The sequence below is a fragment of the Mastacembelus armatus genome, chromosome 6, assembly GCF_900324485.2.
Source record: "Mastacembelus armatus chromosome 6, fMasArm1.2, whole genome shotgun sequence".
Taxonomy (NCBI): Eukaryota; Metazoa; Chordata; class Actinopteri; order Synbranchiformes; family Mastacembelidae; genus Mastacembelus; species Mastacembelus armatus.
This window is the reverse complement of record NC_046638.1, coordinates 14,405,244-14,421,668: the sequence shown is the minus strand read 5'-3', so window position 1 is coordinate 14,421,668 and position 16,425 is coordinate 14,405,244. Positions and strand designations below refer to the sequence as shown.

Sequence of the window (16,425 nt, the reverse complement as noted above, 5' to 3'; positions counted from 1 at the left end):
CATTTGAAAATCAAAGTTGTGACAGATTGGACTATGTGTACATGTTGCAAGTGATGATTTAATAACTGTTGTAATTTAGCTCTTCACAAACACAGAAACAAAAATAACAGTGCCAATAATGAAATGGGAAAATGATTTAGCTCTCTGTCCCTCTCTCTCCATCACTCCACCTGCTTAGTAATAGCACAGTAGCTGATCATCTTCCAATGAAATATAAAAGTCCACTCCTCATTTTTGTAACTATTGCCAAGAAAGCAAACTGGAAAACAAAATGGTCACTACACATGAATCATTGGACCTTCTATAAGAATTCATCACACTAGAGAAAATAACATCCATCCATACTGACCGACCATTAATAACATTAAATAATTTCATTCATATCATTTCCTCCAGTTTTATCATATCTATATAAAACTGAACACACTACCCACTATCACAGACACAAACCAGGAAAAGGAGGAAGGACACTGCATTATTGTTCTTTTTAAAATGTCTGCCAATCAGCAGGATGGCAGAGCAGTTTGCCAATCTGTGATTTTAAAGGAACAAGAACAAAAGCAAACAGGAGGGAATGGGAAAAAATAGAAAATTCAACAAAGAGAAAAATACTGAAAGTGTAAAAGTGATGATGTAAGAAGTAGAAAAGAGGTCAGAAATTTGCAAAGTTGCAAATAAGAAAAAATAAATAAATACTTGGAGGCATCTGTCACTATGTGGTTGATATGACTGCAGAGGATAAAGATGGGTGGGAACAATAATAAAGGGATGTGAGAGAGGAGGCTTAAACAGAAACAAAAAGAAAGTGATAAGGAGAAAGTAGGTCATGGAGTCTGTAGGAGGGCAGACTGCGAGCGCTGACCGATGATTCAGAGTGCATTGATGAGAAAACGGGAGAAAATTCTCACCTCCGTTCTAATGCAGCATCTGTATTTTTCTGAACATAAAAAGCTCAGTCGGGTGCCTGTGCCCAGCTTCCCATACTTTTCATCTCTAACCCAGTTGTCATGCTAATTGGTCCGTTTAATTAATGCAGCTCAGTCAGACCTCGAGGAGGAAACAATGTTACTGCGTAGTTTCACAGAGTCTGACACACACAGGCTGAAAGTAGGCCGACTGCAGAGCGAGTGGGAGGGGAGTGCTGACATCTATTATACATGCAGCTATTTCAGAATTCATTGCTTGGTATTTTTTTATTACTGGTTCACAAAAATACATGAAAATAAATCTCTTTAGCAAGGAAGAGTAGTCAGTATATAAAAATCATTTTACAACATTTGAGTACATTTTTGTGCAGTAACATAGGCTAGTAGCCAAGAGGCATAATGCATGGATGGATTTTAAATAGTTACATTCTTCATGAAACATGTTTTGAAATGCACTACACTGGACATTACCCATAATGATGGTTTGGTCTGACATCAGAAACTAAAGAAAAAACATTTACACACACATTTTTCTATGTTAACCTATGCATTTGACCTAGATAATAAGGCAAACAGGGATATTTCAAGCTCATTTCTCCTTTAATTAGGCCATTTGTCATTACCATTAAAAGATGAAGACTTCATGTTTGCCATATCAGTAAAAAACACATTGTAGAGTAATTCATACTGTCAGCTGGCTAAAAATGGAGGTGAATAAGGATTGTTGTTTAACATGTCAGATTTGTTGAAAGGAGTCTTGGCCTTCTCCTTGATGGCATAGGATCAGTTGTACAGATGGTCACCTTTAATATCCTCTCGGAGTGTGGCCCATATTTAGAGTGTTCCCATTTCTCCACCCTCTCATTGCTCTGCCCTTTGCTTCCATTTTGTACCTGCACTTTCTTTTTTCTTTTCCATTATCCTTCTGTCCTCTCACCCCATGCTACCACTGCTTATCTTGTCTCCTCCCTGTCTTTCCTACAGACAAGCTGTGCTTCAACCCTTTCTTTAATAATGAGGATATGCAGGAGATCACCAAGCACTTTGTTGTTTGCCATGTCGACGCCCCAGGGCAGCAGATTGGAGCTTCGCAGTTGCCACAGGGGTATATAAACACGCACAAAAAAGTACAGTTCAAATGTGCGCACATTAATAGAGGAGAATTATTTATTGCTAAATATGTGTTCATTATCTGTGGTCAGAGGATTCATTTGTTGAAGAACAGGAGGAGAAATGTGGTGTTACACATAGAAGCATGTGAAGTGGAGAGTGGACTGAATGCATTGTGCGCTTTCTCTCCACAGGTACCAGTACCCTACTATGGACCAGCTGGCTGGGATGCTGCCCACTGTGGTGGAGCACTTTGGGTTGGTGCTACTTCAGAATTACTAATTAAAATTAGTCCATATTTCTTCATACACAGCCAATGTTCAGCAACAACCAGGACACCATGCCCCATTTTTTCTCTCTGAGTTGGCAAAAACTAGATTTTTTTGCTGCAAATACTATTATATCTGCTTCTTTTGTGTTGCATACAAAATCAGTAATGGGATCTGTTCAATGTTCTGACTGACAATCAGACAAAACTGAAAATAGCAGCTTTATTGTGAAAACCAAAACAATGACATGTAATCTTTTCATAAACACATTAACCACATTGTATCTTTATGGTCAGGATTAGTCTGTTGGCCAGCCTTTTTCTGTATAAAACAGTCTAAGTGAAGCAGGAACATGCAGTACCAGGCACAGCTGAGATGTACAACACTCAACACACAACAAGCATGAATTTCGATCTGTGCTTCCAATAGCATTCTGCAACACTGTTATAGGCACAGACTGTCTAAGCATGATGTCAGGATTCTTGTATCCTATCTCACATCAGTACATGTGAACTACTTACAGTTGTAGCCTTAAAACACCTAATGAACGATTTATCTTTGTAGATTTAAGAGCATTGTTGGGATTGGAGTTGGAGCTGGAGCATACATCCTGGCCAAGTTTGCCGTAAGTCAAACCCTGATTCTCCTATGGTACTGTTCACGGGTAACCTGGTCTGGGCAATAATCCTAAATTTAAGGTTTGTGTGTTCTCAATCCAAGAATAATCTTAAATCAATCTTCTGTGTCTTCTGTTTCAGTTGATCTTCCCTGAACTGGTAGAGGGTTTGGTTCTGCTTAACATCGACCCCAATGGCAAAGGATGGATTGACTGGGCTGCCTCTAAGGTGCCTGTCTTTTACTATGTACTAATGTTTGGAGTCAGTACAAAAAAGCTTACAAACCTGCCTTCAGACATACTTCTTGTTTTCTTACAATGACCATCTCCCTATGGTTTTCCCCCAGCTGTCAGGTCTGACCAGCGGTCTGCCAGATAATGTGCTGCCACATCTTTTTAGCCAGGTATACTTATGGTCTGGGAATAAAATTTGATTTTCAATAGCTATACCCGATTTCTTCATTTTAAGATATTTCCTGTAAATAGGAAAAACAGGACAGGAAAACTGACATTCCTAATTCTTATTCTTACTGTGTGTGCAGGAAGAGCTAATGAGCAATACAGAGCTAGTGCAGAGCTACCGGCAACAGATCAGCAGCACCATCAACCAGTTCAACCTGCAACTCTTCTGGAACATGTACAACAGGTGGAGAAATGTGAAAACACACACACACACACACACACACACTTTACAGTGACTTACATTCATTTCCTGGGGACCCTAACCTTAATCAGAACCACTACTTGCCATTCCCTGACAACCTTAACCAAGTCATTCACAAACACACCACAGTGTTATAATGTTACTTGGGCACAGGCACACACACACACACACGCACACACACACACATACACACACAAATATAAAGACATAAGCACTGACGGCATTTTATCATTCACGTCTTGTCTCTTTCAGTCGGCGAGATCTAGAGATGACCCGCAGTGGGACTGTTCTCAACGCCAAGACCCTGAAGTAAGTCAATAGAGTTCACAATACATAATCCATCTGACTAAACCCTTACAGAGTCTAAGGTACAGTAAGATCTAACTGGGGTCAACAAGAGAGAGAGTGCTACAAAGTGAGAGGGTTTTGAATGTCTTTCTTTTCCAATTCATGTCTTGAGTAGCTATTTCTGCAACGGTGCTAGAGGCTTATGGGTATTGCAGTATTTAGACCCAACTACTAGAAAAAACAAAGCATGGTTTCTAAGAAATTAATTTCAGCCCTAAAATTCCAGTTGTAATTCCATCCCATTAGGTGAAAGGCAGGGTAAACCCTGGACAGATCACTACTTTATCACAGGGCTGACACATTGTGACAAACACACTCACATTCACACCAAAAGGCAATTTAGAGCTTTAGAACCCACACAGACATGGAGAGATCATGCAAACTCCATGCAGGGTCAAACAGGATTCAAACCTGAAAACTTCTTGCTGCACCCCTCTCCTGCCCACCCACAATTCTGAATAAAGTACAGCTCTGGCCACCTCAATTTACTGGTTGAAATATTCACCCTGAATGCTGTGTTCTTATAGGTGCCCTGTGATGCTGGTTGTAGGGGACAATGCCCCTGCTGAGGAAGGAGTGGTAAGTCCATCATATTTCTTATCTCTGAAACTTTGTTTCACTGGTTATCTCTCATCTTAAAGGTAGGGTAGGAGTTGCAGAAGTATTTTTTCTTACATTCATTGAATTGTGCTTTTCATCCCAATTGCAATGAATAAATTAATTAAATGCATTGATGACATGAAGAAAAAAACCCTCATCTGTGGCAGCAACAGAGCTTAAAAAAGCCTGACCAATCATTTTATTCAGTCTCAACAAAACAACTGGATGGCCTACTTGCCTACACTCTGCCCTTGCACTCTGTGAGCCAAGGATCTCCCACAAGGCGCTGCAGGCAGACATGTTAACACTGTTTTTTATAGCTACAGCTAGTGAGTTAAGGCAGAAAAGGGTCACACAGCAGCTTTTGTTTGCTAATGAAGACAGTAGTCAAGAAAGCTATGGCTAAAACAAAGTTGAAGACTGCAAGAACTAAAATCAGAATCAATATTGGTGTGGCTTTTCAACAATGGCCAAAACTGAGAGTACAAAGGGGCTGAAAATGACCTGATAGGGGCCATATTTCCGCTGGACAGGTAATGCTCAGTTTTGTTTTGTTTGAGGGGGATTTGTGTATGTTATCCAATATGTATAGTATATATATTAGCCCAGTGCTAATATCAGCTAAGTTACAGCTGAATCACTCATGAGAGTGTCTGTGATCATCTTCATAATACTTGCTCTCCAAAAGGGTAACATTTCTTTGGTTGTCTACTTTCAAAATCAAGCTGTCTCATAGCCTACCCTACTTTTAATGTTATTTTATTAAAGTTTAATTTTTCCTCAGAAATGACTTATTACCTCTATATATTCCTTGTCTTCCCTGCTCCTGTTTGTGTTGTATTCAATATTTTGTACATGGCATGTAAATCTAGCAAGAAAATGTCTGTGCTCGTTCAGAAAAACAGAAACAAGTTGGCCAGCGGAGACCTGGTTCATTCTTTTGTACAAGCTTGATGTGGCCCAGATTATGATTCTGCACTATTTAATCTGCCACATGTTCAGATTTGAATGAAATCATTCCCCTGTCAGATGGAGGGGGAGGAATTGGACAGAAATATGGGGAAAGGATGTTATTATAAAACCTCTTGGAAAGAGAGAAATAAAGAGAGATGAAATGGTAGTAGTTTGGGGCACTTTGAGGAACCAAGAGCAGTAAACAAAATTTGCTTTATTAGGTGTGACAGATGGAGGTCATGTTATTATTTGACATCCACTGATATGAACAGTTGAGGCTGCTGTCTTTCCTCCTACATATTTATTATACATCCTTATATAAGAAGTGAGCAGAAGAAGAGAGAAATTGTTTAAGAGATTAATACATTTGCATATCCTGCACCTCATTTACAAGTGTTGAAAATTTGCATGTGACTTTTATCTGACAATGTTTATCTGTCAGTGGAAACAGAAATACATGCATGTCATAGTTATGCATCATTTTGCTTTTTCACATTTGACACGTTTGGGCAGCAAAATATATATTTTGGCTGCAATCTGTGTGAAGGATTAAAGGACTAAACCCAGTAGGAAGCAGCCTACAGCAAAAACATGTTCCATTTGTGTATGATGCTGGCTGTGTGTTTACTCCTGCTGTGTTTGTGTGAGTGTTCATGCATCATATGTGCATATCTGTTCACATTTGTCAGCTGTATATGTGATATATGTGTGTATATGTGATATGTGTGTGTGTGTGTGTGTGTGTGTGTGTGTGTGTGTATGTGCACACTGCGGCTGTGTTCTCAGTCTGCTAGAGTGACTCATCTATGCAGCACACTGCAGTATTTGGGTCACTCATATACACACACTAACAGGCCTATACAGTACATTCACAGTTCCTGATCATCTTTAACTCTCTGAGATTATCAGATTTCTGCCTGTACAGCAGGTTTATTGGCTTCTTTTCAACCTCCTTTTTCATCTATAAGGTCGAGTGCAACTCCAAACTGGATCCAACCAACACCACCTTCCTAAAGGTAACTACCTGTTCTCACCCCACTTACACTCAATGCACATTTTTGGAAATGACATAAAATCAGATGGCAATTATTTTTTCAGATTAATATATGTATATATATATATATATATATATATATATATATATATATATATATATATATATATATATACACATCAAATTGTACAAAATGTGGAAATGCTTCACATACTTGAGTATAACATGAAAAGTCGTAGACTTTCTACATTTTTTGGGGATTTTTTTTCTCTGGTGTTGATATAGTAAAGTAAATAAAATATCCGATTGATTTTGGTGTTTTTGTTCTTAGCTTAAGTGTATGAGAAATTTCTGAACCTATAAAGGAATACTTACTTCTGCAGTCAAAGTCACCAAATTTGGTGTGACAAAATAATCCTTACTTGTCAAAAGTACATGAAATACAACATGCAACACTAAATTAATACAACATAACCTACTGTGACATGTTAAGTGTTAAAAGTGTTAAAAAAAACTTAACATTGTGGAAAAGACCATATGAATACAAGGAAAATGCATTACAACAAATACAATACAAAAGTGAATGTAGTTTAATAACAGTTATACAAGCAGTGAAAAATATCCAGTATTAGATGAGTGGCTGATAGATAACTAGACAAATCTCAAATCTGAGACTGATTTTTGAGCATTTACTGCTACTTGAGATCAGAGAGTATAGAGGGTTGGCAACAGACAAAAAGGTCTCCGGGCACACTCAAAATGGAATTGTTGCAGTGCACACTTAAGCAATCTAGCACTACCTTTGTGTTTGCACATCACATCACTGTCAGGAAATGTGACTGAAAGAAAACACTAATGATAAATGCATGTGCTCAATTTCACATTTCAGTATTTCAGAAAGACCAATGAAAAGGGAAAAACATGAGTGCCAGCACAACAGAGGCTAGGAAAGACAGAGGATTTACAATTCTTCCATCTAACTGTGAGTTATTAGATTGCTGCTCTTTTTTCTTATGGCAGATGGCTGACTCTGGTGGACTTCCCCAGCTCACCCAGGTAACACGCCTACAAAACCGACATAGTCAACAGCATTCCATATGATCAAATGAAATTAAACTCCAGACGAACCTGAATACATCATTTGTATTTAACATTGTTCATGTCAATGAAAACTGACACGTTGTTTTCCAGCCTGGCAAGCTGACTGAAGCCTTCAAGTATTTCCTTCAGGGAATGGGCTACAGTAAGTATCCATGAAAGTGAGTGAGACTGTGATTCTAGATGTATATTTCTGTTTGTGACCAAATTTTTCGAAATGTAGTTCTTTGTAAAGCACTGTTTCAGCAGAAGTATTATTGCAGTCATATGTGAGTGCATTGTGATATCATGTATTTCATGCAGAGGGACTTGAGTTGTGTTAATCTTGCCCTCTGTCTTCCTTGCCCTCTCAGTCGCTTATGTGAAGGATCGGAGGTTGAGTGGAGGGCCAGGTACTTCCTCCTCCCCATTCACCTTTGACTTATCGCTGTCCCGTTCAATGACATTAGCATTTTGATATTTATGTTAATTTTATTTTGTTATATTAAACACAATATTTTGGGCTGTTATGAAATGTTTACTTTTGCTTTCATTTCTATTTTTTAACCCCCAAAGACATTAAACCCATTCTTTGTTTTATCAAAAATAATTTTTCCTCCCATGGAAAAATATACTGCCCTTACTTCCCCTCCCCACCTTCCTCTACCATTGCATCTCCAGTACTGCTCTTTGCATGGCCATCAGCTAGCTTTGAGCAAAGCCTAAGTTCATAACAAATTACTAATGACATTAGACAAGTCAAACTTCAGTCTTTACAGGTAAAAGGCCAACACAACAGGAAATAGAGTGAAATCAAATGAGCTAAATAAAACTATATGAACTACTGAATGAACACAAGAGGGCGGCCTTGAACTTCTACAAGACTCACGCATTTAGTTGGACTGGTGTGGGTCTTTTAAAGGTGGAGCTAATGTTTTTTTTTGGTCGTAACTCTGCAAGTAATAATTCTTTTGCGACTTTGATTATTAGTATTTCTATTTTTTAAAAAATCATTCAGGGAATTCAGTGTCTCCCTGAGTTTTATTCCCTTTCATTCCCATTTGAAAAAGGTAATTAAGTCACAGTTTACAGTTTATGCTGCTCTAGTAAATATTTTACATTAATGGTGGATCAAATGGTTATTATGATGTGAAAGTGGGACAAAGCAAGAGAGTTGCAAATAACCCTGTTCTTCTCAGCTCTGTAGAGCATTTTAGCATCTTTTATCAAGTTCATTATTTTGTTTGTTTGGCTCACAGACTCTACTCACATAAAGCAGCTTCCTGCAGCAGGCAGCTGTTTTTAGCAAACAACGCTCTGATAAACCTACTGTATTCCAGGCGCCCAGAAACACAACATCAAATGAATACTAATGTTGCTCTGTGTCTGCTGGAAGTGTTAATATGCAGCTGTTTACTAACACTCACCATATTAACTATAAAAATACTTTTGACTTTTTGTTTACTTGCTAGCTTGTTGTGTTGCCATTTAGGGAACAAAATCTAAATAAACTTTAATTTAGTATAACTCACCATGCCATTCCAACTATAAGGAAACACATAACTGCAGCTACATCACTTGTGTTACATTTTTGGATAAATTGTTTTGGTTTTGGTAAGTCTTATCCATAACATATTCAGAGCAAAGATTTCTGCATAAATTGTCAGGGTCTATTTTTGACTTTGGAAACACATATTCTAATACTATTAATTACATGTATAATGTTAATGAATAATTTAATATACTTCCATAATACAAATGTTGTGCTTCCAAATGAAAATTGAGGTTTATTTAATTGATGCCCCAGTTTTTCCTGTGCATGGTGCTGATAGTGTCTCTGCTCAGACACAGGCAATGATCCCCAAGCATTCACAGCTGTTTTGTGACCCAGTCAGCTGCCTTTTCCTGCTAGTCAAAAAGAAAGATATTCTTTAGTTCTCCACATAAGCATGTAATTCCCACATCTCCCTAATATCAACTAATCTAACATTTGTCTTACAAAATGTAATGCTAATTTATTCTGCCTTCCTGCATTTTCCACTTTTTCCCTCTATCCCAGTGCCCTCTGCCAGTATGACCCGGCTGGCTCGCTCCAGGACAGCCTCCCTGACCAGCGCCAGCTCCACGGATGGATCCCGCTCTCGGGCCTGCACGCACTCCGACAGCACAGAGGGAGTCGGCGCAGTGACCCACACCATGGAAGTGTCCTGCTAAAGAGCCATAGAAAAAGGAAGGGAGGAGTTAGAGGGACAGAGAAAGAAGGGTATGAGACAGGGAGGGGTTAGTGCAAAAAAAGAGATGGGAGAGGAATGGGATGATGAAAAAGTACTCAAGATGTAAGAGAGGTAGTCAGACATGTTAGGGGGAAGAGCATGACAGCAACAGGAAGGAAAATTCATAAGCTAGTTGGAGACAGCTTTCTCTGTCATCAATTCCTCCATAGTCCTTTGTCTGCCATCCTTGTCTCTTCATTGTAAAATACCATATGTGTTGCTAACAAAAATGAAACCACATCTTTTAAATATTCGCCTCAACTCCACACCATTTGCCTAGCAGTTAAAGTTTTAGCAAACTGTTTTTGTTCTTGAAGTGTGATTTATTTGCTAGGTGACCCCACCCCCACCTCACCCCCCTCCCCTGTGTGTGTAAACAATCAATACAGGAAAAAAAATTCATTAGGTTAGAGTGCAGGATATGGCAAAAAAAAATTAACTTTTAGGGGGTGCCATAAAGAAAAGTGGTATGGAGCAGTATTTTGCAAGCAGTTTCAGTTTTTTCTTTTATCTCTCTCTGTGTTGTTTGCATAGGAATGGTTAAGAGTGATAGGTGAGTGCCAAAGGGGTGTGTCCAGAATTTTATAGACAGCAGAACACAGCCTATCGTAGCCCAGTGCACCTGTTGTGATTAGAGTGAATTTCTTAGCATTTTTAGTCATGAGTACATGCTAGAGTACACCATGCCAATTTAGTGCTGCACTTGGCATGATTATATCTCAGATTACTTTTTAGAATGCAAAATAGCCTTTTTGCTGTTTAGGAATTTCTTCACAACTGCAGTGTGGGAATGTGACTAAGAACAGGTGAACTACTGACATACGGGCGGGCTTGTTGTGTACAGATGATCATAAACACTTTTTGAGTATAGGTATTCAGAAACCAGACTCATAAAAACTTTGAAATAATAGGTCAAATCTGTCTGTTCAGGATAGTCACAGAGCTTTACATGTATAGTGTCTGACAAAACGTGAGCCTGAACTCTTACCATCTTCTGCCAGGAATACTAAGCCCAGGCCTGCAGTCATATGTGCACTTAAACCTAGCCACTACTCCACCAGGAAGATTAGCTAAAACAAATGTGCAGCTTCATACATTTTTATTGCTTTCACCATTATAATCTGTACCTTAATCTGATTTTGAGCAAGATGACAATCTGTGATTTGTGAGCCACTGGAGTCCATCTGTGGCTTAGTATCAAATGAGCACAGCAGGAATAATCTAAATATACAGACTAATTGAATCATTGTAGCAGCAAAGTTATTATCAAGCACTTGATTAGTTGAAAACTAACAACTCAGATAAGTGAACTTGTATTCACAAACTTTAATCACTCTGTGCGCACAAAATTGCCAGTATTACAATACTTCACTGCTTAAAAACACTATGAGAATGCACCATTATGAGCTAAATAGTAACATCTGTAATGTTTGTAGCACATAAACTAAGGAATTGTTATGTCTAATAGAGGAATATTACTAAATGGGTTTAAATTGCAACCTGGAAACACTATAGGTTCTAAACTGTTCCCTAAACCACTTACAAAATGGTAAAATTCAGAAAAGACAGGCATGGCCAGTGAACATGACCAGTTTAAGGACATCAGATATTAGGATATCTGGTTACTGTCGTTAAAATTTTTCCCAGTGTGGACATTCAGAATTATATTAGTACAACATAGCTGTGTGCAGCTTTAAGCTGTGTGTTAACCCAAGCTCCTAAAACAATCCATTACATGCATATAGTCTAGAATAAGTATTTATTAACATATTTATGCATTTAAAAGCATAATCTTGAGCATAATCTTAGGCCATTCTAGTATGTGAGTAGTACCTAGTATTAGGGCATTCATTATTAGCACCTTACATGTGACTAGTTAAATAGAGCTATGGATGCAACTGGCATTATTAGTTTGTAACTTTAGTGCATGAATGAGGCTGTAGTTGGCTCTTTGTAGTCTCCAACATGACAATCACCCAAACCAAACCAAACCAGACCGAACCAGGGGGCCAGAGGCTGAACCAGGCTGACCTAATAAACCCTCCCAGGTCGCCACCAAAGAACTCGCAGCAGCCTTCCCTTACAGCACCTAGCTCCTCTTCATGCATATACCAAAGGTACCCCTACAGGCACAAATATCCGTAACCACACACATATTCTCACACATCTTCCCAAATAAAAGCTGCATGAGCTAGGCTTTGTAAGGGAATTAAACCAAAGAAATGACATAAATATACAAGCTCACACACAAGTAGGAATCTTATGCTATGTGTTTAGTGTGTGCCTTTATGTGCCATGCAACAATAATCTCACCAGTAGAGTATATGTATACAGTATAGTTTTACAGTATAGTTTTAGACTAGCGAGCTGTGTGCTGTTGTCTGCTGGAATACTGGACCACCTTGTCACTGGTGATCAGAGATTGGGTCCCCCAGTTTTTGGCTTAGTAATGTTCTGTATTCATGTATCATCATCACATTTTCTGTTTTACAAAAACCCTTAGATCTCCTGTAAGAAGGGGCGTAGCTTCCAATCTCTGAGGTGTGTGCTTTACTGAGGCGGCCTGTAAGGGGCGGGGCTTTTTTGGAGCCATTTGGGCGCCAAGCTCGGAATGTAGGGCAACCCCCAGCCACCTTAGAAAATAAACCCCTCTCCCTAAAAAAATCACAAGGTGCCCCGCCCTCCACAGGCAAACCCAGCCGCACCCTAAAGGGCTATCAGCTGAAGTTAAAATGTTTGTAGTGTTAATTGTGTTTTAGAACACCAGGGGGACATAGAGAGCAGACTGATGGAAAATACATTTTTACATGCAGAGAAAAAGAGAGGGATTTTTTTTTCTTTTTGTTATCAAAACACTGGGGAGCTTTTGACTTGGGAAATCGTAAATGAATGAATGAATGATAAATGAAAAGAATGTGATTTTACTGAAGCTGGGCAAATTATTGTTGAATATTTTGAAGTATCCAGTAAGTGTGAAAAAAATCCAGACATGGAAGGGAGTGATTATTAGAGGTTATTGGTCAGTTCAAACACCTCAGTCACTCTTCACAGAACCTCATCGATGGATTCCATGAACACTGATGTTTGCATGTAGCGGAGTTCGTATATGATCATATTTCAGTGTTTCTTGTCTAAACACAGAGCTATTCGCTGCCATCTACACTTCGGTTACCTCCTACACTACTTTTACCCAAACTGCCTGCAGGGCGGACTGTGTATGGGAGGTAGTTTGCCCCTTTTTGAAGTGCTGTACAGCATTGTCAACCTAAACCTCATCCTCTCAGAACAACTATGGTTTGCACTTAATATGCCTGGACCCAGATCTTTGCAATTTAACCTTGTACATGAAAACCAAGCTCTTACCTGCTCCTTCTCAAGGTCTATAAATAGTGAAGTTCAGTACCTTTCTGAAAGTGCACAACTCCTGAGATCAAGTGCTGGATAGGTTTGTGTAGTCCTTGGCCCTCCTTGCACATTTTATTTAGAGAGCAGGTTAACCAAACCCTTAACCCAACACTCTACCACTTTGTATCGTGAAGAAGACATCAACATATTTCTGTTTCTCTTCACTTGGAATTTGTCTTTTTCTAGACAACAATAGGATTTAACCTCATCTTGGTATAATGATATTGATACATGTGTACTACTATTGTTCTTCTTGCTATCATTATGTTTGATTTGTATTGAGCAATAAGTTCTTTTCTTTATTTTTTTCTCATCTTGGTTCTTTCATAATGTTGGAGGCTTCCTTATGAGCTTGTTTTTATTCACAGTAGAAGGACTCTGACCTACTTTGTTGTCATTCAGGTGTGTACTGTAAAGTTTAAATATGTTATACATAAATACATATATAAACTAAGCTGTCTCTGTCCATATACTGATCAAGTAACAAAAAATAAAGACTATACGTCCGAATGTCAGGAGTGGTGTTTTACATCTATTTTCAATCTATAGTGCACAGCCTTCCCTTCATGTAATTCATTTTATTTAATGTATATGTTCCTTTAGGCCCATTAGAAACTGGCCTATACATAAATTTGGAACAAGCGTATGACAGGGTGCCAAGAGAGGAGCCATGGTTTTGTATGAGGAAGTCTGGAGTGGCAGAGAAGTATGTTCGAGTGGTGCAGGACATGTATGAGAACTGTAAGACTGTGAGGTGTGCTGTAGGTGTTACAGAGGAGTTCAAGGTGGAGGTGGGACTGCACCAAGGATCGGCTTTGAGCCCCTTCTTGTTTGCTGTGGTGATGGACAGGCTGACAGATGAGGATAGACAGGAATCTCGTGGACCATGATGTTTGCAGATGACATTGTCATCAGTAGTCAGACCAGGGAGCAGGTGGAGGAAAATCTAGAGGTGGAGCTTTGCTCTGGAAAGGAAAGGAATGAAGGTTAGCCCCAGTAAAACAGCGTACATGTGTGTAAATGAGAGGGACTCAAGTAGAACGGTGAGGTTACAGGGAGTAGAGGTGAAGAAGGTGGAGGAGTTTAAGGACCTAGGGTCAACAGTCAACATATTTGCCTCATCAAGGCTGCCTGTTATACAAACTCCTTTAAATATTGCATTATCTACAGACCAACACAATGACACACCTTTGACAAAATAACTTTTATTAAAGACTATGAGAAAGATGGAAAGGTGAGATTCACTACAGCATGAAGCAATGAGGCTTTGTCAGGATGTCCACCTAGATGCAATTCTCAAAGACAGCCAGCAGATGTCCCTCTTCTGACTGTATCAAATGCTTTGAAGCAGTGTCGTTTTCAGGCCAGTTGTCTGAAAGTGGTTCAGTGCTTCATCAAGCTTTGTTTTCGACATCACTGCAATCGGCCTTCCAATACAGCCATCAAAGGATGCGGCCCCTGAATTGGGACACAGCTAAAAATTAATGTTAATTCTAAATAATTTTGAACAAAACACTTTAAAATTGCATTTTTACATGGAGAAAAAGAAATATCATAATTAATATGATTAATATGAGCACACATTCAAGCTCTGGTGGGGGCGTCAGGCAGGGGGGACAATCAGATTTCAGGGGTAGCCAGTGCAACAATGTTGTTTTCGGGGGGCAAAGAGCTACACTATAAATTAGAAAAATCCAAAACTCCATAAAATTGACAGGGGTATGAATAATTTCGGGGTTAACTGTATTTGCTACCAGGTTCTATCCCCTAATGGAAAACCAAAGAAACCAAATTGAGCTAGTGGAAAAGCCCCATTAGAGTCACCAATCAACCTGACATACATGTTTGTGGACTGTGGGAGGAAACCAGAGTACCTGGAGAAAACCCACACAAGCACAGGGAGAACATGCAAACTCCACACAGAAAGGTCCCTGCCAGATTGTGAACTAGGACTCTTCTTGCTATGAAGCAACGGTGCTGATCAATGTGTTGCCACACTCCATAGCAATTTGACCATATTTGTTTTATATGGCTGCCCCCTTCCAAAACTTCTTCTCCTTGATAATTTGACTAAGATTGCTTGTATTTGCACCAAAGAAAAATGTTTCAGAGTCAAGAATGTGCTTTCTTTAAGAGATTTTTTTTTGTTTTGTATTTTTTTGCTTGTTTTGCAGTCTCTCTACTGTTAACTCCTCCTGCCTATGTCCTGTTCCTTCTCTGACCTCTTTGTTACCCTTGGGACCTCCTTCCCTTTTCTATTTACTACAGATTTTCACTGCCTCTGCATATATCTTGATAGCTTGTTTTCAAATTTCACATTGTTGTACCATTTCCCCCACAGTTGAACACTTATTAATCTCATTATTACCACACTTCCCATAGTTCTGTTCCTCATTATTTGATTTTCTCTATTATTCCTTCCATTTCCTCCCTTTCCATTATTCAGAATTCTTGACCACTTCATCCCCCCCCTCGTTCACCCCCCAACATTCCTTCACTACTACTTGTCATTCCAATCAGGTTATATTCCAATTTCCTTATTTTGACAAACAATGGCCAGCTCTGAATCAAGCCTACTACTGCGACTACTGCTCCTGCAACATTTGTCTCAAACCTCCTCCTTTGTCCCTGCTACTTTTAATCTCCATTTTACTTCCCTCTGCTGTTTAAAATATGAATGTCTCAAATCCATATAGGTCTTTGTACAAGTGATATTGTACTTAAACACCTTACAATATAAAATAAAAACATAACATTAACCATGTAATCCCAGACGGCCAAATCAATTGATATACAACAAACAATAAAAAACAGCCCAACCAAACCTACTCACTGTCATGAACATAAAACTCATAAGAAAGAAATAATAGAAAAATGAAGAACATTATGATTGTCTATCAATTGTTACAATAAGGCTACATGTAATACTTTCCTTTCATGTTACTTTATATTTCTGCTCCACCACAATATAAAGGTAAATGTTGGACATTTACAAGACTACCAAAGATAAGATAAGATAAGATAAGATAAGATAAGCTTTATTTGTCACATGCACAGTTATACATAGTACAATACAGTGAAATGTATTTTTGTACCTGCAGCCAATAGCTAAATAATTCCACACATAAGTATAAAAGATAAAAATATAAATATGTGGTTTTGGTGGTTACAGACCGTACACAGATCTGT

The 16,425-nt window shown here is 38.8% G+C and overlaps 1 protein-coding gene across 8 annotated transcripts in view; it reads left to right on the top strand.

Moving 5' to 3' along the window:
- ndrg4 (NDRG family member 4) overlaps positions 1-13,632 on the top strand; it is a 46,249-nt gene extending 32,617 nt beyond the window's left edge. For 6 of the 8 annotated variants that reach the window (XM_026311886.1, XM_026311884.1, XM_026311885.1 and 3 more), the window contains 13 exons: positions 1,911-2,031; positions 2,231-2,293; positions 2,870-2,930; positions 3,064-3,150; positions 3,269-3,325; positions 3,464-3,567; positions 3,838-3,894; positions 4,461-4,512; positions 6,456-6,503; positions 7,502-7,537; positions 7,673-7,724; positions 7,933-7,971; positions 9,618-13,632. In XM_026311886.1, the coding sequence (XP_026167671.1) occupies positions 1,911-2,031; positions 2,231-2,293; positions 2,870-2,930; positions 3,064-3,150; positions 3,269-3,325; positions 3,464-3,567; positions 3,838-3,894; positions 4,461-4,512; positions 6,456-6,503; positions 7,502-7,537; positions 7,673-7,724; positions 7,933-7,971; positions 9,618-9,772 (932 nt within the window). In that variant the 3' untranslated portion in view covers positions 9,773-13,632. The remainder of the gene's footprint in view (positions 1-1,910; positions 2,032-2,230; positions 2,294-2,869; positions 2,931-3,063; positions 3,151-3,268; positions 3,326-3,463; positions 3,568-3,837; positions 3,895-4,460; positions 4,513-6,455; positions 6,504-7,501; positions 7,538-7,672; positions 7,725-7,932; positions 7,972-9,617) is intronic. The other 2 variants (XM_026311883.1, XM_026311888.1) reach the window with 1 other exon arrangement.
- Positions 13,633-16,425: the final 2,793 nt, after the last annotated feature.